Genomic DNA, 24,390 nt, shown 5'->3' with positions numbered 1-24,390 from the left:
TGTGTAAATAACACATCAGCCCTAATATTTCACTCCAGTGCAGTCCTGTGGTTGGCTGGAGTGTGCCTCTAACCCTGAACCTAGACAGTGTTAGGAAGCCAAAGCAGTCAGTGAGTGTTTCCTGTCTTGTCCCCTCAGGCTCAAAGGTCTTGTCCTGGGGTGCAAGGAGCAGCAATGCTCCGGTCCTGCGCAGGCTGAGACAGACGAGAACAAACCGGGATTCCAGGATCAGAGCCTCTGAGAGCACCACCTGGTGGAACAGTTAGGAACAGTGCTCCCGAACGCAGCACTGTCTGAGGAGACACCTGGCCCAGGGGTATAAGACTCACGAGAACTGTGAACTACTGAAGATCAAGCAAAGAGATGGTCTTAACCCATGCATTAAAAATATTCATACTTTTCAGCTTTTAGAAGTATTTATCGGCAGATATAAAATAAATCCATTCAATAATGTGTTGATTTCAAAACAAGAAAAGCTGTCCTCCCTTCACCTTTACAACCAGTACCAATCAATGGTAATTAACTTCCACATTGAGTGTTTTAAAAGTCTGGGGGAAACCAATGAAAATAGGATGTGACAAAATTCCATTGCATCTTATCCTGGGTATAGATGTCACCCTGTGCATACAGTAGAACACAGTTCCAAAGTTTTAAAAAGTTTTTTTTTTTTCTAATGTTTAATAGTACTCTGTGAGTTGAATATTTTGTTTTTGTGATATTAAATAAGTAAATGTTTTTTCTTTACTCTCACATGAACAGCACAAGATGACATTTCTTCTTCTAACAATAAGAGAGTTTTAACTGATTTCAGTACCCACAGACTGTCTTCATTTCACTACCCCAGTGCTGTTACACTCCACTCTGTAAAGTAGCACCTGTCTTCATTTCACTACCCCAGTGCTGTTACACTCCACTCTGTAAAGTACCACCTGTCTTCATTTCACTACCCCAGTGCTGTTACACTCCACTCTGTAAAGTACCACCTGTCTTCATTTCACTACCCCAGTGCTGTTACACTCCACTCTGTAAAGTAGCACCTGTCTTCATTTCACTACCCCAGTGCTGTTACACTCTACTCTGTAAAGTAGCACCTGTCTTCATTTCACTACCCAAGTGCTGTTACACTCCACTGTGTAAAGTAGCACCTGTCTTAATTTCACTACCCCAGTGCTGTTACACTCCACTCTGTAAAGTAGCACCTGTCTTCATTTCACTACCCCAGTGCTGTTACACTCCACTCTGTAAAGTAGCACCTGTCTTCATTTCACTACCCCAGTGCTGTTACACTCCACTCTGTAAAGTACCACCTGTGCTTTTATAATACATTCAGATCAAACAATCAACATTCATGAGAAAAGAAAATATAAGAAAATCTACAAACAAGAGGATTTGGACCATCTAAGCTATATAAGCTATAAAAAGTACATCATTAGCAATGTATTAAATTACATCACAAGCACGTTAATAGAGTTCAATAGAAATAAAACACCTTTCACAATGGCACTCGTGGCTACCCGGGTCACAATCACCATGTACCTGGGTTAACCCGGATCCCAGCGACCCACCTCAGGATGTGGATAAACACGCTTTGACCCGGCTTGAGCGAGACAAAATTCATGACGGCAGACAAAATAACAAATAGCCACATCTGCGTGAAGATTTCACTTCCGCATGGAACATTTCTGTTTATTCCGTTTAGCCATATTTGTGTTGCTTGAGACACACCGTAAGCCAGATTAATACTTGTGTCTTTCACCCAGGTCAACGCAGCTTTATCAAAAGCAGTGTGAAATCGCGTGCCCGACCCCGCATGAAACAGGGTCCTGAACTGGGTAGAGCATGCCAGTGTGGAAGAGGCTTAAATGAGTGTAGTTAAGATTGCATCAAATTCCTGAAAGTACCAACACTGTTTGTTTTCAAACACACTGGTAAAAAGCGTAGCAAAGTGTAATAGTACATTAACAGTGAAAATAGCACAGATCAGGTAACTATGGTAAAATATAACTGGAAAATATTTTTTTTTTATTATAATTTTAATTATTATATTTAAAAAATAAAACAGTTACATGCTTAATGGTACATTTCGACTACATGTACTACTGGGATATACGTCGGCCAAACAAATCAACTGAATTCCAAACAAATTCCAATCCCTTCCCTTTAATGTCCCGACGCCTTGGTTACAAATGCAATCAGAGTTTAATGCGGGCAGTTTACAAACACGGATACAAACATCTACGACTCTTATTACTGACAGAGCCATGGCTTTTTAAACATGTAAGTACTGTACATCGCGTTCTTGAAGCAGTATTTTAAATCAATTTAATTATTTCATTTCCTAACCAGAAAGGGTAAACAGAACTAAATAGATTTTTTTTAATTATTTCTAATTAAAAATTAACTAGGATATTAACTAGAAGTTGCTTAACTACTAAAATAGTACATGTACAATGTAAACATAAAAAAGAATTATAATAAGACAAAGGTATTTAGTAATCTTGTGTAGTGTGCAATCTCTTGATCGTAGTTTGTTTCTATGGCAACGTCAAGTCAGCCGCGCACATTGTTTGTGTGTTTTAAAAGAATAAGCTGAAGTATCCTAGTGCTTTCTATTTGTTTACAATGTGTGAAATGCCGGAAAAAACTTAAATAAATAAATAAATAAATAAATAAATAAATAAAATCAGGTCAAACAGCTGGATATGCCCTTTTCTTTCCTGAAGCAGAAGAGAACAGACGAGACCAGGATATGAAATAAAAATTTAAAATCTTGTTCAGCAGAAAGTTGCTTTCTCAAAAGGTTAACTTCATACAGCACTGGATGCAACAGAAGACATAATGTGTGACTCTCAGGATCAAATCCAGAATGTTTCCAAAAAGAACCTCCAACTGCAATTCAGGCCAAAACGCTTGTAGTGTGTGTCAAATGAGTGTTATTACAACACCACAAAAAACACAATTTAAAACCATTCCTCTGTTCCAATTATTATTTTTTTGTTATGTGAAATCTGTTCATGAGAAAATTCCCAAATTGTTGTATTCATGGAAAAATGGACAGAATAATAATAATAATAATAATAATAATAATAATAATAATAATAATAATAATAAAGGAGGTAGCCTATTCTAACTTTTGAGATTGATGTATGTGCTTTATTTTCCATTAAAATATTGAGTTAATGCAGATACATAAACAGATTATGAATAAGTACAGAGATAAACTAATTATCCTTCACAGTTATATAAACAGATATATACATAAGTTGACATATAATATAGAGTTTATAATTTGTAGGATGATCGATGCAGTAACATGTAGTGGATGTTTGTATGTGGAGTTCTCTTAACGCTTACACTGGTCATAATTTTGAAAAAGCATTAGTTAAAAGGAAAAATATCGACTGCAAAAGAAGACCAACAACACATTTATGTCATGGCTTTATTGACTAGTATCGGGATTCATTTAAATTTGTACAAATCATCATTGGCATAAATATTTCAATTATTTTCAGTTTGAGACATTTTTCTTAGTGTTCGTGAATTCCGCAGCACTGCCTTTTTCTGCTTACTACTGAAAACAAATCACAAGTCTTCAGCTTTCTTCAGTGATCATCAGCTGCATCATACATTTTAGATACTTAAATGTATTTTTCTTAAGATGATTACTTAAAAAAAAAAAAAAAAACTGAAAAAAAACAGTCAATTATTTTTTAATAAACAGTCATTACTATTATAACATAGACCAATTAATTGTAACAGTTTTTGAAGATCCAGTTTCAGTTGCTTATAAATAATAATAATAATAATAATAATAATAATAATATTTTAAACTCAGTCCAAGTTATGAACTAACACACATTTAGAGATAAGCAACCACAATGATAAATAAAATATATACTGTTTATTTATGGCCTAAGGTTTTGTAATTGCTCTTATTTGAAATCGTTCTCATCCACTTATCTTACTTACTACGTGCTCTTAGTGAACTTCACTCATATAATATTTTGTATATCTGTAATGTGATATTCTGTAATGTGATATTTTGCAAAGTGATACTTTTTATTGTGATATTTTGTAACAACTGTAAGTCGCCTTGGATAAAGGCGTCTGCTAATAAATAAATACATAATAATAGAGTTTGAATTTATACAGTTAACATACACCTGGATGATTTAACCAATTGAGATTACTGTGTGTATAATTAGTTTCAATACATATTACCCCTTATAAAAATGTGCACAGTAATTTTGCAGGTTTCCCACACTTTTCCCATGATGATGCTATGCATTTTTATTTATGAATTGAATTGTGAGTCGGTGGTAGTTGGATTGGTGCAGCAAGGTCGTTCTTGTTGATATAACGTTGTTTTCGGTTACCTTGATGATGTTCAAAGGGCCTCCAGCATGGGGACTCCCAGGCAGCGCCTGGTCGTGCGCAGGACAGCCGAAAGCGACATGTTCGAGGCGGTTCTAGCCGGGGACCTGTTCTTTCTCCAGTACACTTTGAAGAACGTCACATCCATCACAGTGATGGACAAACAAGTAAGGACCAGCTTTTTAAAGACCAAGTGGAAGCTGGGAAAATGCTGGGTGGTATAACCTCGATTATCCAAACTCCAATTAATCAAACAGCCCCCAGTTAACCTGTCCTGTTGAGTACTGTGCTCTTCTGTCCTGTTGTGTGCTGTGGTCTTCTGTCCTGTTGTGTGCTGTGCTCTTCTGTCCTGTGCTCTTCTGTGCTGTTGTGTGCTGTGGTTTTCTGTCCTGTTGTGTGCTGTGCTCTTCTGTCCTGTTGTGTGCTATGCTCTTCTGTCCTGTTGTGTGCTGTGCTCTTCTGTCCTGTTGTGTGCTGTGCTCTTCTGTCCTGTGCTCTTCTGTCCTGTTGTGTGCTGTGCTCTTCTGTCCTGTTGTGTGCTGTGCTCTTCTGTCCTGTGCTCTTTTGTGCTGTTGTGTGCTGTGGTTTTCTGTCCTGTTGTGTGCTGTGCTGTTCTGTCCTGTTGTGTGCTGTGCTGTTCTGTCCTGTGCTCTTCTGTGCTGTTGTGTGCTGTGGTTTTCTGTCCTGTTGTGTGCTGTGCTCTTCTGTCCTGTTGTGTGCTGTGCTCTTCTGTCCTGTTGTGTGCTGTGCTCTTTTGTCCTGTGCTCTTCTGTGCTGTTGTGTGCTGTGGTTTTCTGTCCTGTTGTGTGCTGTGCTCTTCTGTCCTGTGCTTTTCTGTCCTGTTGTGTGCTGTGCTCTTCTGTCCTGTTGTGTGCTGTGCTCTTCTGTCCTGTTGTGTGCTGTGCTCTTTTGTCCTGTGCTCTTCTGTGCTGTTGTGTGCTGTGGTTTTCTGTCCTGTTGTGTGCTGTGCTCTTCAGTCCTGTGCTTTTCTGTCCTGTTGTGTGCTGTGCTCTTCTGTCCTGTTGTGTGCTGTCCTGTTGTGTGCTGTGCTCTTCTGTCCTGTTGTGTGCTGTGCTCTTCTGTCCTTTTGTCCTAGAAAAGCACGCTCACCAACCCTCAATCTCTGCTATTTACAGAACAGCACAATGCTGTATGTTACATACCGTATTTCCAGGTAAAGAGGTTGAATTACATCTTTTTAGGAGGTGTCGTGATTGGGAAAGTCATCTAAAGAATTTCACTGTTGTAATTCAATTACCCTGCTGTACCTCTGGCACTTGTTTGTTATGTTGGCTTGAAACTGGAACAAAATAATAAACACTTTTAAGGGATGTGTAGAGAGGAGGGGAGGGGGGGGGGGGGTGGTGGTCATTCTACTTCATAATCATTCGTCTTGGCAGGACCCATTGTTACCTTGATTGCTTCAAAACTGCTGAATTGATTTCCTTGAAAAATGCAGAGAGTGATTACCCTTTCTGTCAAGGTGACCACACTTGTTTGTTTTCCATTTTTTCTATGGCCGTAATCTGTACATTTAGATGAATGCACCACTGTGCACAGTAAGGTGTTACAAATATAACTACTGTATACCTCCTTATGTGGCAAACACTGACTCAATCATAAAACGGTGAAACTAACAAGAAACATTGTGAAGTGGACTTTTTTTTAGTTTTATATCAAAGTTTGCATTTATCACAGAAAGATCCCAAAACCCCTGCAGTGTTTATAGTCATAGGCGTTAAACCATTTTGTAATGGTGGTGCAGATTGCTGCAGTTTGGATCTGTTAAGCGTCCCAGTTTTCATAGCAGAACATCCTGCTGACTGGTTGCTTAGTATTTCTTCTTTGTGACGCGGCACTCTGCACATGTCAATAGTCTATAACAGCTGCGGTGCAGTAACATTCACTTTTGTGATCTAGTTAACTATCCATTATTGGTATCACTGAATTCCAATTTAACCAGGTCCTTTACATTTTTTTATGAGAACTAGACACAACATTATTTATTGTAATCAAAAAAACAAAACACAAAAACAGGTTAGATCATATCTGTCCTGAAAAGGCAGCAGTGTGGAGTAGTGGTTAGGGCTCTGGACTCTTGACTGGAGGGTTGTGGGTTCAATCCCCAGTGGGGGACACTGCTGTTGTACCCTTGAGCAATGTACTTTACCTAGATTGCTCCAGTAAAAACCCAACTGTATAAATGGGTAATTGTATGTAAAAATAATGTATAATGTGATATCTTGTAACAATTGTAAGTCGCCCTGGATAAGGGCGTCTGCTAAGAAATAAATAATAATAATAATAATAATAATAATCCATTTCACAGAAGTGCACAGTGTAAGAAACAAACAATATGCATGTGTAACAGTACAGTGTTGTGTGATGCCCTGCTGTTACAGATTTTGACCCCTGTTGGTGAGATGTTAAAAGCTCTACAACTACCCCTACAGATGTCCCTGGCTCTTTTGCATAGTGGTTAAGACACTCGCCGGTTCATGTCCCAGCACTAAAATTGCTACAGTCTCCTTAACCGCCTCTGAGTCACGAAAGCTGGTACGGTTTAACAGCTTTTGAATCCCTGCCAGTCTATGAGCTTAGTGCTGCCCTCTGCTGTCTGTGTGCTGCAGGGCTACACCGTGCTGCACCTGGCTGCGTTGCAGGCCTCGCTGGACTGCATGAAGCTGCTCGTGGAGCAGCAGCACATGGACGTGAACATCCTCGGTGCCGCAGGGAGGAGACCCATCCACCTGGTTATCAGCAAGAAGAACGGGGTCCGCGCTCTCCACTGCCTGAAGTACCTGATCCAGCATGGAGCCTGGGTCAATGTGTAAGACACTCAGGTCAATCCCACTAAGTCAATGTGTAACACAGTCAAATCAAACCCAATAAGTCAACGTGTAACACACTATTATTGTGTTTTGCACCCAGAATAAACGCGAAATGGGTGTAGGTAAACATAAAAGTATTTTGGAACTGTTTACTAGACTGCTGTTTTGAGTCGCAGTCATATACTGCTCAAGATAGGAGGCTGTGTGGTCCAGTGGTTAAAGAAAAGGGTTTGTAACCATGAGGTCCCTGGTTCAAATCCCACCTCAGCCACTGACTCATTGTGTGACCCTGAGCAAGTCACTTAACCTCCTTGTGCTCCGTCTTTCAGGTGAGACGTAGTTGTAAGTGACTCTGCAGCAGATGCATAGTTCACACACCCTAGTCTCTGTAAGTCACCTTGGATAAAGGTGTCTGCTAAATAAACAAATAATAATAATAATAAAATATACTGCAATACTAGTCTGCAGCGTTCAGTGAAAAACTTTTGTTGCCTTCTACTCCCAGTCTGTCTGCAGCATGGGGCCTGACTGTGGCACATTCCAGCTTTACGAAATAGTTGGAGTACAATGGATAAAATCATACATCAGTGATGTTATGCTGCTTTCACACACAGGAACATTGCTACATGCTTTTTAACTCGCTCAGCTCTATATGCTGAGCACTGAGAAGGTGGTGTCATTTTGAGTACAGCGACCATACCACAGCTTCACTATACCAGCATACCTATTTAAAATACATATTGTCAAACATACTCAATATTGTGGCACCTACCACATAAAGTGACGCAATAAGCACATCATCTGCCTTTTCTTAAATGAATAGTAGGCTTCTATATTGGTCATTTTCTTTAGGTTAGCTCCCATTCCAATATATATGTACAACATATCGAAACGTTGGGCAGCTGGCTCTTTGAGCTAATATATATATATATATATATATATATATATATATATATATATATATATATATATATATTCAGCACTCACATATCCAACCCTATAAAATTTGATTTCAGTGATGGTTAAAAGAGTGTGATGCATATCTGATTATTTCATTTTGGCCCATTCCAACCCTTGTCAGTTTTTCAGGGAAGACAAAAACAATGTCAAAAATTCATACCTGAAAGAAAGGACTGTGTTTTAAAATAAGCAGGCTTCCATTTTGTTGGTACAGTGCTATATTTTCAACATAAGTATTTTAACTCAGAATGATATGATTCTAAAAATATCACTTGCCAAAAGAGACGACACGTGGACTGTAATACCGTACACACTTTTAAATCCGGTACGTATTGTAGCAGCATGTCAAATTCCCCATTAACGACCCAACAGCAAAATTCAATCAAAATGCTACCCATGTACAGAACTGCATACAACGTAAAAGGCAATGCAATTAAGCAAAAGATTTAAAAAACCAACAGTTTCCAGAATTAAAACAGTTGCCAAAGTCAGTATTCTCTGTGCAAAATATAGTTCACTTGCAAAAAAATATACATCACAGTATCTAAAACTGTTTAATGATTGACATTACAGTAGCTGGTCTCGTTCGCTTTGTTTTTGCTGCATTTTCGTCAGGTGAAAGAAAAAAAACGCGGGCTATGACAGTAATCAAATAAATTGTAACATTGAAGGGATGGGCTTTGTATCAAAAAACTGGTGATGGGAGTCAGGAATTGCATGTGACAGGTAAGTGCGTTAATTTGTTACATATATATAATGAATTGATTTGTTTCTTAATACAAGGACGGTAAAAGGTGACTGACGTGTATCTGAGTGTCGTATATCCGAGTGCTGACCATATATACTTACACCTTTTAGCTGGATTTTAGCACTAGGGCATTATAATAAAGGTAATATCACCCACCTTCTGCCTATTATCACCACACTGAAATCTCCTGTATGCCAGAATATAATGGACATCAACGGGGACTAGCTCCTGATGTAAGTGAATATGTACTCCCTCCTCCCCTTCTCTGTTTCAGTGAGAACCAAGAGCGCGAGACGCCCCTGCACAAGGCTGCCTGCGAAGGGATGCTGGATTGTGTCACCCTGCTGGTGGATTCAGGGGCCGACCCCAGAGCCCAGGACTGCCGAGGGAACACGCCGCTCTCCAACACCAAGCTCTGGGGGCACCAGGACTGTGGCAGGTTCGATCTGCTTTTACACAGCATTTTATTGTGCTTTTATTTGAAGTGCAGTGGTACTTGCTCCTTTTTCTTTAAAGACTTGGAAACTTTCTAAGTTACAGAAAGCTTACCCTTGGAAGGATAGTTGGATAGTTTCAGTCTTATACTGAGAATAAAACATCTGGGGACACAGAGACTGCGACAGGTTTGCTCAAACTATTTACTGGATTTTATTTGTGGTAGTGCACTTGTAGGTCTTTCAGTGCATTCTATTCCAGGGCCTTGTTCCAACCAACTCGTGGTTGCACTAGTTATGTATAAATTAAAATGAAGCTTAGTTATTTTGTTACCAATACAGAATGACAAGATTCACTCTAGTGGGGGACAATTGTTCATTTTACCCCAAAACATGTTTCTGCAGTGGTGACTGATACGAGTAAGTAGCAAGTAATGTCTTGTTTCCAATGCTTTTGCACAGGTATAGTTGAGCTAGCCGGTCTGGGCAGTGTAGCTGGAAGGTGTTTCCACTACAGCTCCACCTCAGACAGTACAGTTTTGTATCTCATACCAACAGGGCCAAACTGTGCCGTGCGGAAGTACATCACCGAAAGGCATATGCTGTTTGGAACAATGCTGCTTTTCTGTTATTGCCTGACAAAACCTCACTAATAAGACTACTGACAGCTGTGTAAAGACCAGAAATAAAAACAACCATAAATGTTTGTTCAACTCCGTTAATCTTCGCTTGTTTGCATATATTCAATCAATCCCAAAATCCAACGTGACCTTTTACTGCTGCACTACTACTTCCTTGGTCACTTATACCTGACAAAATGACACTGGAATGCAGACAGCCATCTTTAACTACACCTCGCCCAGACCATCCAGCAGCTAATCCAGGGAAAAGGCAGTGGAAACGAGGCATAGGAGGCCAGAGAGGGATACAAGAGGCAGTAAATGTCCCACCCCTAGTTTCCATGCTGGAGACTGTCGGTGTTCTACCCCTGTGAAGGTACGACTGGATGCATCGTCCTGAGTGATTGTGTGACCCCAGAGGGTGCTGCTGTTGTCTTTGCAGGTACCTGAAGGACGTCATGTGGAAGAAAGACAAGGCGGAACAGGCTCAAGAGCTCATCAACCTCAAGCACCTCAAATGCAAGATTCTGAAATGTGAAATAGACAAAACGGAGGAATTCACAGTAAGTCAGGCAGCCAGAAAGTGTATAACGGTACTACTTTCTTCTTCCCATTTAGGCAGCTTGCACGGCCACATCCTACAGCAGCTTCCCAGTGTTCTGTGTGAATGGGCCCTAGCTATAATTTAAACATGCACACACACAAACCCGGAAACAGAGAATTCTTACTTCAAGAATTAACCAGCAATGGAAAGCCCAGCTGATCCGCTTTTCATACTGTAGTTAAGTTGTCTGTTACTAATTGAGACTAACATAAAGCACTGTGTGAGCGAGAAGAGGCTCGATCAAGGCACCTCCCTTACTAACACACCATTTGCCACATTTAGACAGAATCCAATAGTTTTTGTAGTGTTCCTAATGTTTTAGATGCTAATTCTTCACCTGCTTTTTTCTATAAAAAGGGAAATTACCTGCAAGGAATGATCAAAAATGCAACATTTCCTACGAAAGTTGTTTCACCTGTAATGGAACCACGTGGCAAATTTTAAGAAATGTGTCTATTGCCACGTTGTTATTTTTGTCCCACGTGCATTGAATCCCATGTATGCAATTTTGCTGATTTTAAAGGCATTTTCCACTTTGTATCCTTTGTTTTTAATGGGAGCACATCTCTAAAACAATTTAGTCTTTTAATATTTATCACATCTCATAATGGTAGACAACATACTCTCAAGCTGTTTAAAGATTGTGTAAGTGGACCTACATAGAATTAAATACACTTGAGAAAAAATAAGTACATGGCAATAGACAAGTTAATTCATGCAAATATACTGTGATTCCATAACAGGTGAAACAACTTCCTCAGCAAATACTTTTATGTCCATCAGCTACAGGCACAATTCCATATCTTATAGAGACGGTGTCAGTTCTCAGCTCTGACTATTTCTTCCAGTAATAAAATAAAATAAAAACCAAGGGTCCGAGTCTCGCTCTAATATCAATCCTTCCCCATTTTCATCTGATTCCAGAAGAAAAAAGAACAAGTCAACCAGTTGAAGTTTGAGAGCTGGATCGACCAGAAGGGCTTTTCAGACAAGCTGAAAACCGTCAAGGTCCCTGGAACTAGAACCCCCCACAGTCCCCACTCCCTCGCTAAAGGGTTGAAGGGCACAATTCCCGCTGGAGAGCTGCCTGGGAGTGCTGCTGGAAAGGGGTCCTGGAAGAAAACTACCAGCATGAAGAAGCCCGAAGCAGATAAAAAGGCAAAACAGATGGGACACCCAGCGGAAAAAGTACAGCAGGTAGAACCTGAGGCCACAGCAGGGAACGTGCCCTCCATGGCCCCCAAAGAGCCCTGGAACCTCAGCACCAATCCTGCCAGCCCACTTGTCACAGAGATCAGCCGCCCCCCTGGGGTCAGACTGGGCACACACCCTGAGGAGAGCCCGGGGCAGCACGACTTCAGGGAGTTCCTGTGCCTCTCGCAGGGGAGCGACGGCCATGTGCAGATCCACACCTTCCGAGGAGACAATGTCTTGCCTGCGCCCAGACTGCCCCTGGAGGTGCTGAAGAAGAGCCTTTTCCCCGGTGACCACCTCGGCAGGATCCAGGTCCCACAGGATTTCCACTCGAGATATATCCTGGACCTCCAGAGGAGACGTCCCCCTAGCCAGGAGCAGGTGTGGTCAGAGATGGCAATGCACCTCTCTGAAACGCTGGAGCCCAGAAGGTACTAGCCCTACGCAGACCCCTGTATCCCTCCATCCATCTACTACAATTCTGGCTTTTCCATTCCTGATGCCGTTCATACACAGCAAGGTGGTATTCTGTGCAGTAAAAACCTCTATAATCCCAAGTGTGAAAATGTTTACATGACTTTCCAAAAGAATATACATTTAGCCTATTTACCTGTAGATAGAACACATAACAGTACTGCACGGTTCTGTAAACAGCACATACTGAGGGCTGGTTAGCATGTTTTCTGTGACAACAGGGCAGAAAAGCACAGCATGCAACAAGGCAGGTTACCAAGGGGCTGTTTTGATAACAGAGGGGTTCAGATAACCAAGGTTTTACTTTATGTGATCATTCTAATTCTAACAATTATAATTATGCATGATACGAATAAGAATTCACAGTTCCACAGAATAGTGGGACTTCAGTTCCTACCAGCATACTCTTCTCCTGTACTAGCAAGACCCCAAACACCTGCTGAGATGCTTTGCTTCCGTTTCTGTTGCTCGCTGAGGCACAGCCTCAATGCTTTCTATGTTCAGAATCACTAACCTTGTCAATCCTAATAAAAACAGACTTGCACTGAAAACTCAACCCGCTTTTGACTTTTTTTAAAACTTTTTTTTTTTTTTTTAAGTCAAAATTCACATACAGTAGGCTTGCAACACCATATAGTGTAATTTGGATGTATGGAATATCATTGAATGTGCAATAGAATATACAGAACACAATTGGTCAGATGTGTAAAAAATTTTACTTGGGTCATAAAAGATCATTATTAAAAGGAAACTCCTTTTTTCTTGTTTGTGATTTTCCTTTTGATAAGTTTCCAGTTGGGGGTTGCTATTCAAAATCATTTTGGAAAAGGGGTTCCCCCCCATCCACCACCAAACAAAAAAGTTTGGGAACCTCTGGTTTAGGGTCAGTTTAATGAGCTTGGTTGCACATCGGGGAACGTGCCCTCCATAGGCCCCAAAGCAGCCTGGAACCTCAACACCAATCCCACCGTCCCCCTGGGGTCAGAGTGGGCATGCAGCCCGAGGAGGGCCCGGGGCAGCGCGACTTCAGGGAGTTCCTGTGCGTCTCGCAGGGGAGGGGCGGTCATAGGCAGATGCACAAGCTCCGGGAAGGAGACAAGGTCTTGCCTGCCCCTGGAGGTGCTGAAGACGATCTTGGACCCCGCAATCACCATGGAGAACGTGTGGCAATGTCACAGAATCACATGCACTCTGGACAAGCATGTCTTGAAACAGTGGTGCCCCAACCTTTTCGTTACAGAGCCCCTTTATGTTTAAAGTAAGATATAACTTACTATGAGTAAGACAGTTGATGTTTTTTTAAAAGCTTACTTTGAATAAACCATTGTTGTAAAAGTTCAGGAAACAAAAAATACATATTCATATTTTGTATGTTATTATTAAACTAATGCAAAAAGGACACAGGTTTACACTTGAAAAACAGAATTGATGCCAATCCTGGTCCAAAATCACTGTAAAAAAAAAAAAAATTATATATATATATATAGAGAGAGAGAGAGAGAATACAAAAATAAATTCATACTAAATCAGACCAACACTGGCTGTAATATCATTCCTTGTTTTTCTGTCTTTTTTTTTTTTTTTTTTTTTTATTAATTTATTTATTTAATTTGCTAACAGCATCTTCTTTTTTCCTTCCGGGTTTTATGTTTTATCTAGCAGGCAAATCACAGACCTCCTTTTTCCATTTCCATCATTAAAGCAGAAATCTCCAGTCAGACTGCCAATAACAGGCATACGATACAAAAACAATGACAGTTAATCCCAAATCATTCAGAGAAGCACAGGCGGTCTGGAGGGCAGGCACGAACACAGCCACTCGGATCTGCCCCTTACTCTGTGCTCTGGCTTCTCTCCAGGTCGCTTCTTCTCTCGCTCACATCATCCCTTCCTTTTCTTTGTTTCCCTCTCATGCCGTACAGTCTTTGTGTTCTCAAATCAAAGTGACAGGATTCCTATTAAAATAAAAAGTCAAAGTCGACAACCAGGATCCTTTTTTTTTCCCCCCTCTTTCCCTTAAATTCTTCTCTCCACAGAGCGCAGATGTGCAAAAAGCAATGTGGTGTTTTTTTTTCCTGGTTTCTTATACCTACGTTTTCCCTGTTCCTTCCTCTCCAATGTTCTCAGTACATTTTCTGCCTGCTGGGCAGCACTGCCTCTTTGAGGAATGAGAATATGACCAGGATTCCAGAGCGCTTGCCTCTCTTTCCTTTGGTGAAGTAGTTTGATACCACGTCATCTGCAAGGTGACAGAGGGAAAGTGTAAACAGGTTAAAGTATAAATAAATAAATAAATGAATAAAGTAAAGTCGGAAGTAAGAGCTGAACTGAGGGGTGTCCTGAAAAAACTTGATAACCAATCACTGCTTTTTATTACCAATCAAATACAATTCTGTTTGTGGGTTATCATTATTTTTTTTTTTCAAAGCAGGTGGCATCTGAAACTGTGGGATAACAGAACACACCTCAATACAAAACACATCTTGATCACTATCACATTAGTAACAAGTATCTCAGTAACTTGCTTACAATGTAATTCACATCTTTGATCAAATAAAAAACTACTCTGAACTTGCTTACTGCACTGCTATAATGAGATCATTTTTTAGGCAGTTTTAACATTTCAGCTTTGTCTATCAAGTGTTCGAAAGTTTGAAAATTTACTTTTGTAGGTATCTGAACACACACAACACACTGTCACCTCCAGGCACATGCAACAGGGTTCAATTTCCTCCCCCGAAGTCTCTTACCTCCGTGCTGCACTGTGGAAGGAAGCACGTTCTCCCCGGCCGACAGCGATACGAAGAAAGCGAAGGGTATTACCCACAGGCAGATCGTGAAGTACGCCAGGACCTGAAAGTGCACAGGAGGACACATTAAAAGGGGGATCCCAATACAGAGGGTCGGACTACAAGCACCTGACTAAAGCATCATCTCTCTGCGCAAGCTCGGATGCCTCCTAAACGATACTATGTGTGGCATTAAGGGGACTGGGACTAGTTTCACAAAGCATTTCTGGGTAGCAGTCTTCTAAATCCAATTCACTTCCATAAAAAAAAAATAACACATTTATCCTTCAATCATACAGGATTGAGGAGTGCATTTCTACTTAACTTTATTGTTCTATCTGAAAATATTGTTTTTTATAAAACAGGTAGAAAGAAATAAGATAGCTTGCTAGCTAGCAGTGCTTTGTGAAACTGGCCCGATACCTGAAGCAATTGTGCCGTTTTTAGAGCCAGGTGCTTTCACTCTACCTGCACACATCTTGTTTAATAATATTATTATTATTATTATTATTATTATTATTATTATTATTATTATTATTATTATTATTATTATTATTAATAATAATAATAATAATAATAATATTCTTATACATTTCTTGTTTTCAATTGTTTTATTTAGATTTTTTATTGTCATTATTATTTATTCTGTTTTAACCGGCACTGCGATACTGACGTACAGTATGAACAGCACAAGAAGTTAACACTTGAAGGAATGTTAACAGTACATTGTATTACGACCTTTGCGTTTACAACTCTTGAATTTCAAATTTAGAAACTACAATATTTATGCAAGATAGGTCGACAGGCAGAAAAAGTAACAGAGATTTCTTACCTCAGAGAATGGATAATATTCCTCTGCAAAGAACTGGAATGCCATGTAGTGATTGACAATGACCAGCACTGAGAGAGAGAGAGAGAGAGAGAGAGAGAGAGAGAGAGAGAGAGAGAGAGCACAAATGCACTAATAAGAAATGCAGCAAGGGCAGCAGTTTTTAGTTTTTTTGTGTAAAAATAGGTTAGCGCAGAGTCAAGTGACTTCTGCACAGCAACCGATAGCCTCTGAAAACAAACCGTTGTCAAGCTGTGTAACATACGACCGGAGGACATGGCTAATTATGTTCACAACATACGTGACCAAAAAAATAATACATACAAACTAAAATTAGGTGTTGTAGATTTAAAGCAATGCCCATACAACCAGCCGGACGATTTCTAGGTCATTATTATTATTATTATTAATATTATTATTATTATTATTATTATTATTATTATTATTAATAGCTAGGACTTAAGAAAGCCCAAAAAAATTGAATGTCTTCATTTTATCAACTCTTACAATATTAAAGTCATACAGTAAACTAAATCATACATCTATATATATGTTGGGTTAATTTGACTGGAGCAACGTGGGTAAAGTAGACTGCCTTGCTCAAGAGTACAGCAGCAGTGTCCCACGGGGGATTGTTAGTGTTCATTTGTTGTTCAGTGTTTAATTTGTAATGCTTCTCATTGTGTGTCGTGTCTGTGGGTGTTTCTGGCTGCATGATAACCCTAGTGTGTCCAGCTTCGACGCTGCACCCTGAGAAGGCTGGCTAGCGATAGAAGGTTAGCGCTGCCCCCCACGTTAACGTTGTTTTGGGGTGAGTGTTTTACCATAATTTTGTTTTTTGGGTATGTACCTGTTCAACTAGGAACCTGGGTCACAGACCGTGATTATCACTTATCTTGGACTACCTGATGTTAATGTAGGTAAACTAGTATGTAGTACTAAAAAAGACATTGAGCAAATTAATGCATAATGCACTTATTACTAAAATTAATCTTCACATTACTAGCGTGTTACAATACTTTTTTTTTTAAGTGTTATAATTGTGTATTACTGTAATTTGTACTGTAAGTATAACTATGTTTACCATGAATAAAATGCTCACTGCAGATGGTTCTTGAGTCTGGTGGACTCCATTTAGACCCTTCTTCATGCTGCCAATGTATAGCAGAAAGCCACTTCCCTTCTATCTGGGCCTAAACGCCTCTTCAGAAGTTCAGAAAATGACAACCGCTTGTCTTTCATGTAGTCGTGGTGGTGGCCCCCAACAACACAACTCTTCAGCATTGTATTATAATAGGTGGTAACAACTCTTCAATTAATAAATGAAACGGTGTCTGCCTTGGTTTGTTTTCAGCGGCTCCGTATTTGCTATGCGGTTACTATGTGCGTGCGCACCAAATTGCCCGGATGTCACGATATGACATGCATCACAATACTTGTGATGACCCTGATGGGGCTACTTCTTCGATGCATGATGAGATCAAATCAACATTTAAAGATATTTTGTTGAGAGAACAAATTTAATTATATAGGGAGAGTATGTATTCACACCAACTACGTGCACATTCTTCATTCAAGAACCACTTAGTGATCCACAATGAGCTATGCTGTGCTTTTGGTCTTGTATCCCGTTACAAGTGACAAAAACCTCTATTCTGATATCATACATTATGTTTAGAAAGTATCACAATTCATTAACACACAATTAACCGTTTTATCCCTAACACTGGGGAGGTAACAAAGCTTTACAAGAACTCTCCTCACATGGATACTTAATTACATAGAAGAGAGTGTCATTGAAAGAACATATTCTCTACAGCAATGACACTATATTATAATTGAACTCTGCTCATCACATCAGGCTGTATCTGTAGTGTAAACACAGTGATGGAAATAATCCATTCCTGGTTTTACTGTGAGTTTAACAAGACACACCTGAGCTTGTCACCTGTACACTAGCTAATGAAGCTCACATTAAAACCTGGAGTGGGTGAAACCGCTATGCAATAGGAGTCTTGTTTCCATTCCTGAAACAGGTTTGCCGGAATGAAGCATTCGAACCTGAGACGTTCCCCACTCACCGCAGGACAGGATGAAGTTGGGCGAGGTGAGCAGGATATAAGGGAAAGTCTGCAGCAGCCCAAAGTAGACAAGGTTTGTGAAGAGCCCCACGCTCATCATCACTGCAGGGAATCCCTCGAACAGGTAGAGCCCGACCAGCACCGCCGTGGAGAACTGCAGGACAGGGGCAGACGGCAGCAATTCAGAACCTTTTTATTACTCTGTATTAACAAACAGCAATGTCTTCCACCGGTCAACTGAGCTGTGGAAAAATGTCACAAGTATATTATGAAGATGAAAGCAGTCCCTGTATAATACTACTGCACTATACTGTATGTGCATTCCATATCAGAATGTAATTCGGTGCCTTGGGTTGTGTCGTTACTCTTTGGGATTCCGAAATGCCCTCCCGGATTCCACTGCGTCATTGTCAAATCTCTCTGGGTTTAAATTTGCTGTTCAGCATCATCTGTGCTTGAGATGAACTTGTTTTATTTTATGTTTCAATTTGTCTTTGTATGTGCATGTGTGTACGTACTGTACATGTGTAAGTATATGTGTAAGTATATGCAGTATTCCCTCAAACTTAAGACGCAGCCCAAACGCCCCACCCTCCATTTGAGGAAAAAATAAAACACATAAGAAAATGACGTATGGAAGCAGTTTGCAGCCATCTGCTGTCAAAAAGAGCATTACAGATAAGCGCTGCTTCTCATTTCCAGTCGTGATTACTCACACCTGTTTTTCTCCCTTTTTGTGAACTGTGACATTGCTTGGCGTGTTGAAAAATATGGGGGTCTGATCAGCATTTCCAATCTGTCCAAGCTGGTACAGTTTGTTGGAATGAAGCCTACTAATGAAACGCTGAAATTGTAAAAGCTTCTCTTTGAATTCCTCAGGAAGCTAATGACGCTTGTTTGAAAACGGGTCATGGATGATTTGAGATTGGGCAATAACATTTTTGTTTGTCATTTTTCAGACAGTGATGTTCCTGTTTGTGTACTCCGGCAGTCACGTCTTTTGATGGCAATTTAAAAAAAAAAAAAAATGAAAAAAAAATACATCTCTCTACATCTGTATACTTGTATTGTATTCACTTGTATGCTGTACTAAGAAAATCCATGGTACTGAGAAAAAAAAACATAAGTTCAAAAGTTCACCTCACATATTTTGGAAATGAGGAAAGGTCGGACATGAGATCATATCCAATACATGTTAAAGGAGTTACTAGCACTTTTTAAATACTATTCATTCGTAAAACAAACCAAATAATTCGATTTAATTGGGTCTTGTGACATATGAAGCGAGACAGTACAGCAGCCACATACATGAACGAGAAAATAAAAGCGTCACATATTACGCCTGGGTTTTCAACGTTTACTCTAAAAATCGATGTCCTGTCCGTACCACGATCGGGACACGGGGCAAAGCCCCTAATATTGGGAGAATCCCGATTTTAACGGGACGTCTGGTCACCCTACACATAAATCAAGCATTGTCAGTTGTTTCACATGCAAAAACATGTTTTGAAAGTTCTACTGACAAGCTTGTTATCCCGAATAGTCTGAGTTTTAAAGCCAACTGAACGAGAACTAATTCTCATTATGAACTGACACTGTAACCAGCTGCACTTGTAGTTGTGAATGAATGAACGAACGCTCTGTTTCCAGTCAGAGGTCAGTCAAGTGAAACAAGACTGTCAAGTAGAGTTCAGTCATGTAAAACGACAGTGTTGAGTCATCCACCAGTCTAATAGTTTTTATCCCTTCGGTTCACCAACATTGTTCAAAACAGTTTGTCTCTTTAGCACACGTCTTTCGGTGATGTACTTCCATACAGCACAGTTTAGTCCCATTGGTATACAAAACTGTCGCCCCGAGGCGGTCCAGTTCAGCTAAACCTGCGGAAAGGCAGTTGGAACAAAGCATTATATATAAAGCTTCTGTTTACTTACCCATATCATGTACTTGATGATTCTGCTGGTCGCTACTGTGTATTCTTCTATTACCTCTGCCAGGTAGTAGAGCCCTGCAGCTGTGAAAGAGAAGTTATAACAGAGCCGTGTGGTTGTTGTTTAGGGTGAGTTACACAAAGGATTGGAAGCAGGACTAGTGCACATTTCTAATGTTTCTTATGCATTGTTCACGTGTCAGGCAAACGCAAACTCACACCGTTACCTGTTCATTCAAATGCAGTTCCACGTCTTTGTGCTGCAAACTGATACAAAATAAAAGCGTGAGTTTCACACTGTCAAGTGTACTGTTTATATCAACAGATACTGATGCTGAATGAGGAGGAGAGAGAGGGAGGGCGATGATTGCGTGTACGTATCAGTGTGTATGTATGTATGTGTATCAGTGTTTGTACAGGCCTATGGTGGCAGTTCAAAGTTTATATTTCTGTAGTGTGTACAATACATAAATTGCACACAAGGTTACCGTTTGTAAACAACACAAATGTAAATGTCTGAAGCTAAAACTGAGAAAGAATGGCCTCCTCTTGTTTGTAAACTGTCATGTTTTTACTATTACAATAATATTGGAAGGACAACACATTAACTGTATAAACAACAAAACGAAGGAAAGCGTGCAATATAAATGTTACATACATTTAAATTATTATTAGTCGTAGCAGTATCATCATCATCATCACCACCTCTGCGTCGGGAGAACAATCAGATATTCTTTTCTTGATCGGCTTGCATACTACTAGTGTCTGCTTATTTATGGCGTCTACGTGGACAGGTTGCAAGTTGCTTAAGTTTTACATCTTGCAGAAAATGTAAACAGAAACGACATCCTGCATTCTTTTAAACTACATATGGACTTTTCTTGCAAATACACATCACCATACGATATTGTTTGTCAAGCCCCGGGAAAACAAAGTGTAGCTGCAACACATAAAGTGACGCGCCGCCACCCCTCGATTACATCTTATTCCAGTGCAGCTGACTTAAACTTGGCCTTCGTCACTGAGAACTACCGAGGCCGCACACAGAATGAGCGCAGGGGGCACTCTTTTTTTTTTTATTTAAGAAAAGTAATTGCCACTCACCAATTGCTAATGTGACAAATAAGATTTGTATCACCAGGGAGAGCCAGCTGAGCAAATAAGTAAACCACATTGCTTATATAAAACTATTTTTAAAAAAAAACAGTGTTAAGAAGACTAAATAGAATACAACAAAGTTCCTCCCACCAAACGCTGGAGCCAGGGAGGCAAGAGCGGTGACAAAACACTGAAGGGAAGGTTTGAAATTCTCCTTACAAAAACGACAGCGACACCTACAGGTTAGGAAGTTATAAACAATCTCACTCTGAAATTGAAATTGAAGTTGAAGATGCCCTCTAACGATATAATTTGGAACTGCACCTGGCTGAATCAGCGCCACATCTGTGCAGGTCAGCTCCGTGCAAACCCGGTGTCACGTGACTGTGGTTCTGCTGTTGATTAAAAGTAGCGGTAATGGTTTTATTTCGGGCAGTCACTGCCATTTAGCATGCTTTGTTCTTCATGAAGGTTTGCTCCACCGTATTACACTGTTTGGCAATGCAGTCTTCATTTATATTTAAAAAGATGTAGCAAGCATTCATTTATAGATTCCATTGTGGTTTGAATTACTAAGAGCAAGGGGGCTGACGTATGTGGTGAGCTCCAATTTCTATTATTATTATTATTATTATTATTATTATTATTATTATTATTATTATTATTATTATTATTATTATTATTATTTAAATTGCTCTTGTACATTGCCATGGGATGGGCTTGCCATGAAAGGTGCTATATAAGTCTAATTGTGTCATTGCTGAAGACAGCAGTCATATCCAGTGGAAATCTTGAACCTGGAAAAGAAACAGCTTTTGAAATCAGTCCCATTGCAGTCCCACCCCCTTGTCTTTTCCAGCACTGACCTGCATGTGTTCATTTTTACAGCTGAGATACAGAAGTGAGAGTTGTCCCTGGCTCTTATCATCAAGTTTAATGCATCACTAGCCTGCTTGCTCATTAAATAACTAGGGGCCCCTGAGTAGATAATTGTCTCTGTGTTATTAAAAATCCATCCCACATGTGCAGTGGTACCGCAAATATTACCCATTTCCTACCAATGCACAATGGCTGTGTGCATGTGACAGTCGTTCTGCATTGGTGACTGGTACAAGACTGCTACAGAATTCAATGTGTTGAAAAATTGAAATCCTAAGCAATGAGCGCACACACGCGTCGCTCTTGTTGTGCAGCAGAGGGTGCTGTCAGGGACTGAGTGCATGGAACGCCCCCCATTATAAAAAAACACACATGTAGTATCACAAACCATTTAAATTTTCTTTTTAACCTTTCCCTTACTATGTACGGTCTTTGCAATCATTCTTGGTGGTTTGGGTTTTGAGAGTTGTTCCAGTATTGCGTTATTATCATTTTTCTCTAAATCTGAGCTTCTTTGAGCTTGTCTGAAGAATTCTACGTGCCGGACTGGACAGCATTCCTAACCCATTCCATACCCTCACCACTCTGTGTAAAGAAGTGTCTCCTTAGCTCTGTCCTAAGTCTATTTCCACTTAATTTCCAACTGTGTCCTCTGGACCTGGCTTCTGTGCTTCTCCTAAAGTATTGGCGAGGGATAACATTGTCAACCACTTTCAAGATTTAAAAAAAAAACAAAAAAAACATTAAAACACCATTAATACTTCCATGAATTAAATGATCTATTAGCATCAGCAGAACTGACAACTGTACCTCCTGTAATCCTGCTGGGTTTCTAATTGACATCCCTATAGAAGAAGTGTGAGATAGAGCTTGTTTAGCAGTGTGTGATCAATCAGCTTTTGGTATTCCTGGGAAGAAAAAGAAGCAGTGAAGAAAGAGAGTGGCCCTGACCTGTATCCGTGTTTTCTTTGGCAGAGTAAAGAGTCAGACGCCTCTTGAAAGCTTTTAATCCCGTGTTCCAGCGAGGCGGACCGAGACTAGAGAACACTTAGAGCTGCTGACCGATGACTATTTAACTGCAAACAAACACTCGGAACAGAAACGTTTTTTTAAAAGCACATTGGTGTTATTGGCTCCGTTTAATGAGCTGCATGCTGGTGCTGCAGTAACAGAGCTACTGGTTCTTTGCAGGAAGAGATTACAGTGTAGTTTACCACTCAGCATTGGATCCTAGTTTTATATTGTTTTATATATATATATATATATATATATATATATATATATATATATATATATATATATATAGTGTTTTTTTTTGGCACCTGAGCATACTCCATGATGCTTTCAAATTAGACTTTACATGTAGAATCTACACAAACTACTCCACATTGATAAAGTTAAAAAATGCATATATAATATAAATAAGTAAGATGTACAGAGAAAAACAGATTCATCTATTTTGCTACTGCAGCCCTAAATGAGCTCAGGTGCAAATGATTTGTTTGAAATGTCACAAAATTAGTGAAATGGTTTCTGACTATGTGTACTCAAAGTGGTTTAACTTGTAGATAATTTCCCTCAGGTATATAAAGACTTTCAAGATGCAACTCACATAGTGATCCAACAAAACAACCATGAAGACCAAGGAGCTTTCGAAAAAAGTCAGGGATAAAGTGGTAGAGAGGCACAGAGCAGGAGAAGGGAACAAGAACATTTCAAAGGAACTGATTATCCCTCTCAGCACAGTGAAGTCCATCATTATGAAGTGGAAGATGCATCATACCACCCAGACACTACCCAGATCAGGGCCCCCTCCCAAACTGAGTAGCCGCACAAGCAGGAAACTGGTTCACTCTGAAGCCAACAATGACCTGGAGAGATATGCAAAGTTCTGTGTCTGAGATTTTGTGGTCAGACGAGACAAAAATGGAACTTTTCGGTCTAAATTAGAAGCGTTACGTCTGGCGCAAGCCCAACACTGCACATCACCCAGTCAACACCACCCCAACTGTCAAGCATGGTGGTTGCAGCATCATGTTATGGCGATGCTTCTCTTCAGCAGGGACTGGGAAGTTTGTCAGGATAGAGGGGAGAATGGATGGTGCAAAGTACAGGCGAATCCTTGAGGAAAACATGTTTGAGTCAGCCAAGACTCTGAAACTGGGGAGGAAATTCACATTTCAGCAGGACAAGCACAAAGCCAAAGCCACACTGGAGTGGTTGAACAACAAGAGAATTAATGTTCTTGAGTGGCCCAGTCAAAGTCCTGACTTGAATCCAATTGAAAATTTATGTTGAGACTTGAAAATTGCAGTCTATCGACGATCCCCAACAAACTTATCAGAACTGGAGCAATTTTCCCGTGAAAAATGGGCAAAAATGTCACCATCCTACTGTGCAAAGCTAGTAGAGACCTATCCAAATAGACTCATAGCAGTAATTGCTGCAAAAGGTACTTCTACCAAGTACTAACTTGAGGGGCTGAATACTTATGCAATCAGTAAATTTCATTTTGTACATTTTCTTCCTCCTTCTCATAACAGTG

At 40.0% G+C, this 24,390-nt stretch overlaps 3 protein-coding genes across 4 annotated transcripts in view; 2 read left to right on the top strand and 1 right to left on the bottom strand.

The window, feature by feature from the left end:
• The window catches only part of LOC117408429 (shootin-1), a 31,767-nt gene extending 31,106 nt beyond the window's left edge, over positions 1 to 661 (top strand). The window contains 1 exon segment of the mRNA XM_034909309.2: positions 139 to 661. Coding sequence (XP_034765200.2) covers positions 139 to 266 — 128 coding nt within the window. The 3' untranslated portion in view covers positions 267 to 661.
• Positions 662 to 2,160: 1,499 nt separating this feature from the next.
• Positions 2,161 to 12,790, top strand: LOC117408845 (ankyrin repeat domain-containing protein 53). 2 transcript variants are annotated; one of them, XM_059003464.1, is made up of 6 exons: positions 2,161 to 2,277; positions 4,394 to 4,541; positions 7,005 to 7,204; positions 9,188 to 9,352; positions 10,410 to 10,530; positions 11,499 to 12,790. In XM_059003464.1, coding segments are annotated over exons 1-6 (1,341 nt in total). In that variant the 5' UTR covers positions 2,161 to 2,275; the 3' UTR covers positions 12,204 to 12,790. The 2 variants fall into 2 exon arrangements, with proteins under 2 accessions (XP_058859447.1, XP_033870090.3); XM_034014199.3 differs by having other exon boundaries at positions 11,496 to 12,790.
• A 1,018-nt stretch (positions 12,791 to 13,808) lies between these two features.
• On the bottom strand, positions 13,809 to 21,169 carry LOC117408578 (protein TEX261-like). The gene is made up of 7 exons (XM_034013694.3): positions 20,973 to 21,169; positions 19,873 to 19,952; positions 17,939 to 18,092; positions 15,861 to 15,928; positions 14,990 to 15,092; positions 14,333 to 14,478; positions 13,809 to 14,194 (listed from the first exon to the last, which is right to left on the bottom strand). The coding sequence occupies exons 1-6, from the start codon at positions 21,040 to 21,042 to the stop codon at positions 14,363 to 14,365; spliced, it is 591 nt and encodes a 196-aa protein (XP_033869585.1). The 5' UTR covers positions 21,043 to 21,169; the 3' UTR covers positions 13,809 to 14,194; positions 14,333 to 14,362.
• Between the last annotated feature and the right edge of the window lie 3,221 nt (positions 21,170 to 24,390).

Source organism: Acipenser ruthenus, chromosome 2 (assembly GCF_902713425.1).
Source record: "Acipenser ruthenus chromosome 2, fAciRut3.2 maternal haplotype, whole genome shotgun sequence".
Lineage (NCBI taxonomy): Eukaryota > Metazoa > Chordata > Actinopteri > Acipenseriformes > Acipenseridae > Acipenser > Acipenser ruthenus.
This window is presented reverse-complemented; position numbering and strand designations above follow the sequence as displayed.

What these genes read in the sequence shown, in the direction of transcription:
- LOC117408845 (XM_034014199.3), top strand. An exon ending in TCACAGTGATGGACAAACAA is followed by an intron (nt 4,542 to 7,004) that starts GTAAGGACCAGC and finishes TGTGTGCTGCAG; the next exon opens with GGCTACACCGTGCTGCACCT. An exon ending in ACAAAACGGAGGAATTCACA is followed by an intron (nt 10,531 to 11,495) that starts GTAAGTCAGGCA and finishes ATCTGATTCCAG; the next exon opens with AAGAAAAAAGAACAAGTCAA.
- LOC117408578 (XM_034013694.3), bottom strand. Translation starts at nt 21,042, where the DNA reads ATGTGGTTTACTTATTTGCTCAGCTGGCTCTCCCTGGTGATACAAATC. An exon ending in TCATCAAGTACATGATATGG is followed by an intron (nt 18,093 to 19,872) that starts GTAAGTAAACAG and finishes CCTGTCCTGCAG; the next exon opens with TTCTCCACGGCGGTGCTGGT. An exon ending in TTCCACAGTGCAGCACGGAG is followed by an intron (nt 14,479 to 14,989) that starts GTAAGAGACTTC and finishes GTCACCTTGCAG; the next exon opens with ATGACGTGGTATCAAACTAC.